The 12097-nt window shown below is 42.5% G+C and overlaps 1 protein-coding gene and 1 long non-coding RNA gene across 6 annotated transcripts in view; both read right to left on the reverse strand.

Annotated features, from left to right (window-relative positions):
• Nucleotides 1–12097, reverse strand: part of LOC110489004 (sideroflexin-5) — a 36603-nt gene that overhangs the window by 7912 nt on the left and 16594 nt on the right. For 2 of the 5 annotated variants that reach the window (XM_090198598.1, XM_090198600.1), the window contains 7 exons: nt 11254–11280; nt 11059–11113; nt 10942–10967; nt 10614–10667; nt 10400–10477; nt 9100–9165; nt 8794–8884 (listed from right to left, as the gene is read on the reverse strand). In XM_090198598.1, the coding sequence (XP_090054724.1) occupies nt 8794–8884; nt 9100–9165; nt 10400–10477; nt 10614–10667; nt 10942–10967; nt 11059–11113; nt 11254–11280 (397 nt within the window). Of the gene's footprint in view, nt 1–8528; nt 8627–8793; nt 8885–9099; nt 9166–10399; nt 10478–10613; nt 10668–10941; nt 10968–11058; nt 11114–11253; nt 11281–12097 lie in introns of those variants that run through there. The other 3 variants (XM_090198602.1, XM_090198601.1, XM_090198599.1) reach the window with 3 other exon arrangements.
• On the reverse strand, nt 9806–10032 carry LOC149978328 (uncharacterized). The gene is made up of 2 exons (XR_016486337.1): nt 9924–10032; nt 9806–9852 (listed from the first exon to the last, which is right to left on the reverse strand). It is a non-coding gene; the product is annotated as an uncharacterized LOC149978328 (long non-coding RNA).

Genomic DNA, 12097 nt, shown 5'->3' on the forward strand with positions numbered 1-12097 from the left:
CGGTAAAAATGTGTCTTTCCTCCCTCCCATACTTGAAGTAATCACTAATCCAACAACTAGACTACTTTAAAAATGGAAGGAAGTGTAGATGCATTTTAAGAGTATTCCAACATGGCCAACGCATACATTTCACATTAATTTGTTTGGAGGATTCCACTTCAGCAAGTGATTTCTATAGACCAGCCCTCAGTAAGGACATAGGTTACACATGTACAACTAGGGAGAGCTTACACTATAACCTTGTCAAAATTGAACAGTGATAGAGGTAGTAGGAGGATAGCTATTAGCTACACAATGCTAACCACACAAAGCTTAGAGTGAACTTCCGGTGCCGACAGTGATGGCCGCCTCGCTTGACGTTCCTAGGAAACTATGCAGGATTTTGTTTTTTGACGTGTTATTTATTACATTCGTACCCCAGGTAATCTTAGGTTTTATTATATACAGTCGGGAGGAACTACTGGATATAAGAGCAACGTTAACTCACCATCATCACGACCAGGAATACAACTTTCCCGAGGCGGATCCTGTGTTTTGCCCACCACCCGGGACAATAGATTGGATCCCAGCCGGCGAACCAATACAATGACGCCGTAAAAGGGGCAGACGAAGCGGTCTTCTGGTCAGGCTCCGGAGACGGGCACATCGTGCACCGCTCCCGAGCATACTACTCGCCAATGTCCAGTCTCTTGACAGCTAGGTTGATGAAATCCGAGCAAAGGTAACATTCCAGAGAGACATCTGAGACTAATGTTCTTTGCATCACGGAAACATGGCTCACTCGAGACACGCTATCGGAGTCGGTACAGCCAGCTGGTTTCTTCACGCGCCGCGCCGACAGAAACAAGCATCTTTCTGGTAAGAAGAGGGGCGGGGGGGTATGCCTTACGATTAACGAGACGTGGTGTGATCATAACAACAAAACAGGAACTCAAGTCCTTCTGTTCACCTGACTTAGAATTCCTCACAATCAAATGTCGACCGCATTATCTACCAAGAGAATTCTCTTCGTTTATAATCACAGCCGCATATATTCCCCCCCACAAGCAGACACAGACGGCCCTGAACAATGTGGAAACCACATATCCTGAGGCTGCATTCATTGTAGCTGGAGATTTTAACAAGGCTAATCTGAAAACAAGACTCCCTAAATTCTATCAGCATATCGATTTTGCTACCAGGGCTGGTAAAACCCTGGATCATTGTTATTCTAGCTTCCGCGATGCATTTAAGGCCCTCCCCCGCCCTCCTTTCGGAAAAGCTGACAACAACTAAATTTTGTTGCTTCCAGCCTATAGACAGAAACTAAAACAGGAAGCTCCCGCTCTCAGGTTTGTTCAACGCTGGTCCGACCAATCTGATTCCACGCTTCAAGATTGCTTCAAGATTGCTTCGATCACGTGGACTGGGATATGTTCCGCATTGCGTCAAACAACATTGGCGAATACGCTGATTCGGTGAGCGAGGTTATTAGCAAGTGCATCGGCGATGTCGTCCCCACAGCAACTATTAAAACATTCCCAAACCAGAAATCGTGGATTGATGGCAGCATTCGCGCAAAACTGAAAGCGTGAACCACTGCTTTTAACCAGGGCAAGGTGACCGGAAACATGACCGAATACAAACAGTGTAGCTATTCCCTCCGCAAGGCAATCAAACAAGCTAAGCGTCAGTATAGAGACAAAGTAGAGTCGCAATTCAACGGCTCAGACACAAGAGGTATGTGGCAGGGTCTACAGTCAATCACGGATTACAAAAAGAAAACCAGCCCCGTCGTGGACCAGGATGTCTTGCTCCCAGACAGACTAAACAACTTCTTTGCTCGCTTTGAGGACAATACAGTGCCACTGACACGGCCCGCTACCAAATCCTGCGGAGTCTCCGTGAGTAAAACATTTAAACGTGTTAGCCCTCGCAAGGCTGCAGGCCCAGACGGCATCCCCAGCCGAGACCTCTGAGCATGCGCAGACCAGCTGGATGGTGTGTTTACGGACATATTCAATCAATCGTTATCCCAGTCTGCTGTTCCCACATGCTTCAAGAGGATTGTTCCTGTTCCCAAGAAAGCTAAGGTAACTGAGCTATACGACTACCGCACCGTAGCACTCTCTCCCGTCATCATGAACTGCTTTGAGAGACTAGTCAAGGACCATATCACCTCCACCCTACCTGACACCCTAGGCCCACTCCAATTTGCTTACCGCCCCAATAGGTTCACAGACGACGCAATCACAACCACACTGCCCTAACCCATCTGGACAAGAGGAATACCTATGTGAGAATGCTGTTCATCGACTACAGCTCAGCATTTAACACCATAGTACCCTCCAAACTAGTCATCAAGCTCGAGACCCTGGGTCTCGACACCGCCCTGTGCAACTGGGTACTGGACTTCCTGACGGGCCACCTCCAGGTGGTGAGGGTAGGTAACACCATCTCCACCCCGCTGATCCTCAACACTGGGGCCCCACAAGGGTGCGTTCTGAGCCCTCTCCTGTACTCCCTGTTCACCCACGACTGCGTGGCCATGCACGCCTCCAACTCAATCATCATGTTTGCAGACAACACTACAGTGGTAGGCTTGATTACCAACAACGACGAGACGGCCTACAGGGAGGAGGTGAGAGCCCTTGGAGTGTGGTGTCAGGAAAATAACCTCACACTCAACATCAACAAAACAAAGGAGATGATCGTGGACTTCAGGAAACAGCAGAGAGAGCACACCCCTATCCACATCGACGGGACAGTAGTGGACAGGGTAGAAGGTTAAGTACCTTGTCATACACATCACAGACAAACTGAATTGGTCCACCCACACAGACAGCATGATGAAGAAGGCGCAGCAGCTCCTATTCAACCTCAGGAGGCTGAAGAAATTTGGCTTGTCCCCAAAAGCACTCACAAACCTTTGCAGATGCACAATCAAGAGCATCCTGTCAGGCTGTATCACCCACCGCCTGGTACGGCAACTGCTCCGCCCACAACCGTAAGGCTCTAAAGAGGGTAGTGAGGTCTGCAGGACATGGACACCTACACCACCCGATGTCACAGGAAGGCCATAAAGATCATCAAGGACAACAACCACCTGAGCCACTGCCTGTTCACCCCACTATCATCCAGAAGGCAAGGTCAGTACAGGTGCATCAAAGCAGGGACCGAGAGACTGAAAAACAGTTTCTATCTCAGGCCATCAGACCGTTAAACAGCCACCACAAACATTGAGTGGCTGCTGCCATACATGTAAAAAAAAATTATCAGTAGCCACTTTAAACAATGCCACTTAACATAATGTTTACATACCCTACATTACTCATCTCATATGTATATACTGTACTCTATACCATCTACTGCATCTTGCCTATGCCGTTCTGTACCATCACTCATTCATATATCTTTATGTACATATTCTTCATCCCTTTACACTTGTGTGTATAAGGTAGCTGTTGTGAAATTTTTAGGTTAGATTACTCGTTGGTTATTACTGCATTGTCGGAACTAGAAGCACAATCATTTCGCTACACCCGCATTAACATCTGCTAACCATGTGTATGTGACAAATAAAATTTGATTTGAGTGAACGTTATTTATAATAAAAGGGTTACATGGAGAAAATCGGGCTTCTCTTAAATGAAAATGGATGGTCCTCCCTTCAGCAAAAACAAAGTGGATAGCAGAAAACATGTCTACGTTTTCCCCTCACATCTTGGATAGACCAGAGCCTTAGATGTGCAGGTTACAAAACTGTTCTTCATCCAGTAAGCATTACATGGCAACACAGACATTTTGATAGAGCAGAGGGCTGAGGGCCAGAAGGTTGTTGGTCCGCAGACCACCATGCACAAGAGTAGGGGTGGAAAGATCTCCTTTAGATTAATGCAATGCTTTTACTATATCATCGTATTTGCAGGTCCAAGAAAAGTGCCTTTTATAAACATTTAATGCTATTCCACGTCATTTTACACATCAGAATGTTTTTTTCCCCACACAAATTACTGAAATTACAGGCTAAATTGAACTAGGCAAGTCAGTTAAGAACAACATATTTACAATGACGGCCTACTCCGGCCAAACCCGGATGTGATACGGCCTGGAATCGAACCAGGTACTATAGTGACGCCTCTTGCACTGAGATGCAGTGCCTTAGACCATTGTGCCACTCGGGAGCCCAAATCAGTGTGCCTTGTTTGCAACAAAACTGTCCGTTTGCAAATAATTAAATCTGAGACGTCATGAGGAATCTTTCAAAAGCTAGGCCTACCTTTCCACCCTAGGCAGAGTAGACCTAATGACGCAGAATAATGTAAGCTTTATCTGCTGGCTACTCTTCTTCTGTGGCTTAACCCAACGGGAGAAGGTCACAAGTGTTTCTCTAAAAGCTGTCTGGGTTTAAACATCTTCTATTGTACAGAAAGTGAATAGCTTAATTAAATCGATAGTGACAGAATTAGATTACTTCCCAAGCAAAGTACATTTTTTGTCTCCTCGGCTATAGAAGGTTGTAGCTCAGCCTCTAAATGTCAAACAAACGAAACAATGATATCCCCCATATGCATTGGAGTCACGGTCTTTCTAGCAGAAAGCTACACGGACCAAAGCTCTGCTATAGATCCATTTATTTTCTTCAAAATTTAAGCTAACAAGGGGTAGGTCTGTGATTTTCACCATTTTCTTTAATAAAAAGGTAGGCCTATGGCATACCCTCTCATACCCCATCAATTCGAGTCTTGGTTTGAACTTAACAGCCCTTCACTGATATGAAGGTTGGCTATTTAAAGAGTGCATGGTGGGTGGAGGATATAGCAGCCTATAGCCTAATTTCGTCATTCAAACAGATAGGCCTACCTCTTATTTCTTAAATAGGAATAAATAGGCTCTAACACAAAGCCATCTTGTTGGTAGTAAAGTGTAATTAAAATGAGGACTGTTGAAATGAATTATGCCTACTCGAATTTGCCGATTTATTGTGCTATGGCTGCTGCTTCAAGGTTCAGAACCACAATGTAAGTTACTAGAATATATTTAAATATATACAGTTGAAGTCGGAAGTTTACATACACTTAGGTTGGAGTCATTAAAACTTGTTTTTCAACCACTCCACAAATGTCTTGTTAACAAACTATAGTTTTGGCAAGTCGGTTAGGACATCTACTTTGTAAATGACACAATACATTTTTCCAACAATTGTTTACAGACAGATTATTTCACTGTATCACAATTCCAGTGGGTCAGTAGTTTACATACACTAAGTTGACTGTGCCTTCAAACAGCTTGGAAAATTCCAGAAAATTATGTTATGGCTTTAGAAGAGTCTGATAGGCTATTTGACATCATTTGAGTCAATTGGAGGTGTACCTGTGGATGTATTCAAGGACTCGCTTCAAACTCAGTGCCTCTTTGCTTGACATCATGGGAAAATCAAAAGAAATCAACCAAGACCTCAGAAAAAAAAATGTAGACCTCAAGTCTGGTTCATCCTTGGGAGCAATTTCCAAACGCCTGAAGATACCACATACAGTGCCTTGCGAAAGTATTCGGCCCCCTTGAACTTTGCAACCTTTTGCCACATTTCAGGCTTCAAACATAAAGATATAAAACTGTATTTTTTTGTGAAGAATCAACAACAAGTGGGACACAATCATGAAGTGGAACAACATTTATTGGATATTTCAAACTTTTTTAACAAATCAAAAACTGAAAAATTGGGCGTGCAAAATTATTCAGCCCCTTTAAGTGAATACTTTGTAGCGCCACCTTTTGCTGCGATTACAGCTGTAAGTCGCTTGGGGTATGTCTCTATCAGTTTTGCACATCGAGAGTGACATTTTTTCCCATTCCTCCTTCCAAAACAGCTCGAGCTCAGTGAGATTGGATGGAGAGCATTTGTGAACAGCAGTTTTCAGTTCTTTCCACAGATTCTCGATTGGATTCAGGTCTGGACTTTGACTTGGCCATTCTAACACCTGGATATGTTTATTTTTGAATCATTCCATTGTAGATTTTGCTTTATGTTTTGGATCATTGTCTTGTTGGAAGACAAATCTCCGTCCCAGTCTCAGGTCTTTTGCAGACTCCATCAGGTTTTCTTCCAGAATGGTCCTGTATTTGGCTCCATCCATCTTCCCATCAATTTTAACCATCTTCCCTGTCCCTGCTTAAGAAAAGCAGGCCCAAACCATGATGCTGCCACCACCATGTTTGACAGTGGGTATGGTGTGTTCAGGGTGATGAGCTGTGTTGCTTTTACGCCAAACATAACGTTTTGCATTGTTGCCAAAAAGTTCAATTTTGGTTTCATCTGACCAGAGCACCTTCTTCCACATGTTTGGTGTGTCTCCCAGGTGGCTTGTGGCAAACTTTAAACGACACTTTTTATGGATATCTTTAAGAAATGGCTTTCTTCTTGCCACTCTTCCATAAAGGCCAGATTTGTGCAATATACGACTGATTGTTGTCCTATGGACAGTCTCCCACCTCAGCTGTAGATCTCTGCAGTTCATCCAGAGTGATCATGGGCCTCTTGGCTGCATCTCTGATCAGTCTTCTCCTTGTATGAGCTGAAAGTTTAGAGGGACGTTCAGGTCTTGGTAGATTTGCAGTGGTCTGATACTCCTTCCATTTCAATATTATCGCTTGCACAGTGCTCCTTGGGATGTTTAAAGCTTGGGAAATCTTTTTGTATCTAAATCCGGCTTTAAACTTCTTCACAACAGTATCTCGGACCTGCCTGGTGTGTTCCTTGTTCTTCATGATGCTCTCTGCGCTTTTAACGGACCTCTGAGACTATCACAGTGCAGGTGCATTTATACGGAGACTTGATTACACACAGGTGGATTGTATTTATCATCATTAGTCATTTAGGTCAACATTGGATCATTCAGAGATCCTCACTGAACTTCTGGAGAGAGTTTGCTGCACTGAAAGTAAAGGGGCTGAATAATTTTGCACGCCCAATTTTTCAGTTTTTGATTTGTTAAAAAAGTTTTAAATATCCAATAAATGTCGTTCCACTTCATGATTGTGTCCCACTTGTTGATTCTTCACAAAAAAATACAGTTTTATATCTTTATGTTTGAAGCCTGAAATGTGGCAAAAGGTCGCAAAGTTCAAGGGGGCCGAATACTTTCGCAAGGCACTGTATATCTTTGTTGTTCCATAGAAAGTATCTGTGTGGAGGACAATTATGTTTATACGCTAACATCCAAGCTAAAAGTGCCTGCTTATGAAATTTGGCCAATTTTATTGGGATTTTATAAACATCAAAATTACACGGAAGCAGAAATTCTAAACCACCACCAGTCAAATAAATACATAGGGAAGACATTCCAAATACTGTCCTGGGGGGCGCAGCTGTCTAAGGCACTGCAGTACTTGCGGTGTCACTACAGATCCAGGTTCGATCCTGGGCTGTGTTGCAGCCGGCCGTGACTGGGAGACCAATGAGGCGATGCACAATTGGCCCAGCTTTGTCCGGCCGAGATGTCTTTGTCCCATCGCACTCTAGCGACTCCTGTGGCGGGCCAGGCGCATGCACACTGACATGGTCGCCAGTTGTACGGTGTATGGTGCGGCTGGCTTCCGGGTTAAGCAAACAGTGTGTCAAGAAGCAGTGCAGCTTGGCAGGGTCATGTTTTGGAAGACTCATGGCTCTCGACCTTCGCCTCTCCCGAGTCCGTACGGTAGTTGCAGCGATAGGACAAGACAAACTACCAATTGGATACCACGAAATTGGGGAGCAAAAGGGGCAAAAAAAAAGTTTTTAAAAATAAATATAAAATAAATATGTATTATTTAGAGTATTGAAATCGAAAACCTCAAGACCTCCTTGTTCTTGGGTAATACTGAGAATATATTTCCATAGGTAGTGAGGCTTGTTCTGAATCTGGCTTATTTTGAGGTCATAACTCTGATTATTGCCCATGATGTATTTAACATTATTTTTAATCAAATCTATCAATGTTGACCTCTGGTCCTCCTCATCTTCACGCTCTCCTTCTCAAACTGAACATAGGCTAGTCCACGACGCAAGATAAAAAAAAAAAAAGTGTGCTCTGTCGGTCTAATCACATATTAGTTTCAGAAGCTTTTGACGCTCCTACACAGCACAGCCATTGGTTAGGCAGCACAAAAAACAGTTTTTGATCAGCAAGAGCAGAGCAGGCCAGGGCTCAGGGTTGGAATATTCATTGCAATGTGTAATGCGGCCTAGTTGTCTTTACACCATCCCAGCAGCTATCTTAGAATTATAACTTTGCTCTGAGCATGCACTTCGCAGTTTATAGTCTATAGCCTATGAATCATTTGATTGAGACCACACTAAATATTTTATAGACACTTGATATTGCAAGCCCAGCGGAGAATCAGAGATGAGGGCACACATCGATATGTAGCCTAATAAGCAACTAATTCTAAAACACTGAGAAATATAGAAATGTCATCAATAACATGACCATCCCTGGACAATATTTTTTTTAAACCCTTCTGTCAATCCCTTTTGAATAGAAGTCAGCAGCCAAACATCAGCAAGGACATTTTATAAGCCTGTAAAACTCTGTCTCCTCTGACACCAGTTTATTTGCAGCTCGTCAAAAGGTGATGTATCCATGTGAGGGATGCAAAAGGGGAAGACCTACATACAGGAGAGGACAGAGAATGAACCCAAACGTAATGGCAGTATTTAGTTGCACCTGTAGCTCATATTACATTGTGGTAAACGGGTGTTTTAATCAAGTCTAGATTTTCACATTAATACTGTCATGATAATCACTTAATAAATCATTATTTATGAATACATACCCACAGCTGGGAAAGGGATGAGTCTCTGTATGATTATTTGGGTTGCTGGACTCAACCTGTTGGCTCTCTGAATCAGTACATTCAGTCCCACCTAAACACAGCACAAACTTTAGGATAAACCCACAACTAAATGTGTACTGTTTTACACCTGTCGTATCCTATGCATGTGGCAAATAAACTTTGAAACTTAAACCCATTTAAGTTGTAGCACCTATGTTATTACATATAACACAAAAAGGCAGGACAGAATCCCTGCTCTGAGACTGAATATTAATTACCATAAATGTATAATAATCAACAACTGACCGCAAGGGAGACAGCACTGGTCACAGCTCCGAAGTAACCTTGAAGAAACGTGGATGTTGGTGTAGGCTAATATAAACAACAACATGAATGACTTAGTATTTCACAGCCTCTCACATAAGTCTAACGCTGGCTAAAATCATTACCTTGAATACCAAAACTTCGACATCAGTCATATGTGCAAAACACTTTTTTTTTTAGGGCAAACCTTAGCAAAACATTTCTTATTGCAAGTCCAGGTAATCCCTCCCTGTTTCAGTCAATTTGATTCTGTTTGGGCCTAATAAACATGACCCATGGTTAAATAGGTAATTATTAATACAACATCACAATAAGGTGCAGAGAGTTCGATTTGCCTGCTGGGGAGAAGTTAATTGCTATATAACTAAAAGTGCGCAATTGTTTTGCATTGAATAATCTGAAATGTATAGTTCTGACTATGCTTTTCAAGAGGTGACGATAATACAACAAAATAGTTAACATTTATTTAACAATCCCTTGAAAACGGAACGTACTTGTCAATGGTTATGGCTGAGCTGGGGTTCTCCTTGCCCCCCAGCAGCCAAATCAAACGTATTGTGACGTTTTAGTGATAACCACATACTGAAGGAAATCTACAGTACCAGATGGAGGAGGTGCAGTGCTAGTTGCTATTGAGCAGCACAGTCTGTGGACCAAAAACACTTACACAGAACTGTAATTTAATAAGTTTTTCTGGGAATCAAGCCGTAAACAAAATCCATTATCCTCTCATATCTACCTTAGCAGCAACATCCTACGCTACCTTAGCAGCAACATCCTACGCTACCTTAGCAGCAACATCCTACGCTACCTTAGCAGCAACATCCTACGCTACCTTAGTAGCAACATCCTACGCTACCTTAGTAGCAACATCCTACGCTACCTTAGTAGCAACATCCTACGCTACCTTAGCAGCAACATCCTACGCTACCTTAGCAGCAACATCCTACGCTACCTTAGCAGCAACATCCTACGCTACCTTAGCAGAAACATCTTACGCTACCTTAGTAGCAACATCCTATGCTACCTTAGCAGCAACATCCTACGCTACCTTAGCAGCAACATCCTACGCTACCGTAGCAGCAACATCCTACGCTACCTTAGTAGCAACATCCTACGCTACCTTAGTAGCAACATCCTACGCTACCTTAGCAGCAACATCCTACGCTACCTTAGCAGCAACATCCTACGCTACCTTAGCAGAAACATCCTACGCTACCTTAGAAACATCTTACGCTACCTTAGAAACATCTTACGCTACCTTAGAAACATCTTACGCTACCTTAGAAACATCATACGCTACCTTAGTAGCATTGCGGTTTGAGTAGTTGACACAGGCATTGTGACTTTGGTTCAGCCACTGAAAGGAAAAAAAAACATTCAGTGAAATTCAATTACATCAGTTAACCCAACTGGGAAGGAGAACATATCCAATGTGGATATTAACAATATGGTAAAAGGTTATTGTTGAAAAGGTGTCTTGACATTTTTTTTACCTGCCAGAAAATAGTAGATACCACAGTCTGATTTGGAAGAAGAAGGCCCACAACCTAGATGACACCAGATAGGGAGACAATAGCTCAACTACGCTCTTACATTGTGTCTATCAGATCCAGAATGACGACTTCCATTAGCTCTAGTCCATGTTGTTAGCGCACATTCCTCTACTAAGTGCAGTAAAGCACACTAAAACCCTGGACCAGGGCTAAGCTTCCATCTACCCCAAGAAGTCAGTAGAGACAATGTATAATTAAACAAATAGCCAAAGTTGAATATTCTTTCCATAGATACATATGAAATACAGTAATGTTTCATATGACTTACAATTGGTGTTCCAAATGGGACATAACCTGTATAGATACAAAATAATATAAATCAGTGTAAAAATGACAAGTAACAAAATAAAAGTCACTGTAGAAAATCTTCATTCGGAAGTCATACCTGACATTCGGAAAGGCATGAAGATCTTCTCTCCTGTGTCAGGATGAATGATGGCCTGCATTCAGATATGAGATAGTGTAACATCATCATCATGCTGCCAAGAGGAGAGGGGGAATGTACCGTATGGCAATAAATACATGGGGTCAAAATGGGGTCAAACTGCTTTATACAAAGCAGACGTGCACCAAAACTTACCTGCTTCACCTTTTGGGCTTCCCATAGCTAGAGAGTCAAAAACAACATCTGTGTCATTTCAGAGCAGTGAGGGAAAATGTTGGGCTGCTGAATGTAAGGAGTATGCTACAACTACATATTGCAAGCGTTATAAACAATATGCTTGAAAACAAAAAACCTCTTTGGAATAGTACAGTGCCTTCAGAAAGTATCCATACCCCTTGACTTACTCCACATTTTGTTGTGTTAGTCTGAATTCAAAATGGATTAAATAAAACATTATCTCATCCATCTACACACAATACCCCATAATGACAAAGTGAACAAAATGTTTTTAGAAATTGTTGCTAATATATTGAAAATGAAATGCACAAATATCTCATATCTCACAGCTGAGTAAATACTTTGTAGAAGCACCTTTGGCAGCGATTACAGCTGGGAGTCTTTCTGAGTAAGATACTAAGAGCTTTGCACACCTGGATTGGGCAACATTTGCCCAAGCTCTGTCAAATTGGTAGACAACCATTTTCAGGTTTTGCCATAGATTTTGAAGTATACTGAACAAAAATATAAAACGCAACATGCAAAACTTAAAGATTTTACAGAGTTACAGTTCATTTAAGGATATCAGTCAATTTAAATAAATAAATTGGGCCCTAATCTATGGATCTCACATGACTGGGCAGGTGTGCAGCCATGAGTGGGCCTGGGAGGGCATAGGCCCACTCACTTGGCAGCCAGTTCCAACCACTGGGGAAAAAGGCCAGGCCAATCAGTTTTGAATTCAGGACAAAAAGTTCATTGCTTTGAGTGGCGTGTATTCATGAATGCAAAGGGAAGCCAGGCTTCCCCAAGAAATTCCAAG

The sequence above is a fragment of the Oncorhynchus mykiss genome, chromosome 14 (assembly GCF_057628025.1).
Source record: "Oncorhynchus mykiss isolate SJ-2025 chromosome 14, ASM5762802v1, whole genome shotgun sequence".
Classification (NCBI taxonomy): domain Eukaryota; kingdom Metazoa; phylum Chordata; class Actinopteri; order Salmoniformes; family Salmonidae; genus Oncorhynchus; species Oncorhynchus mykiss.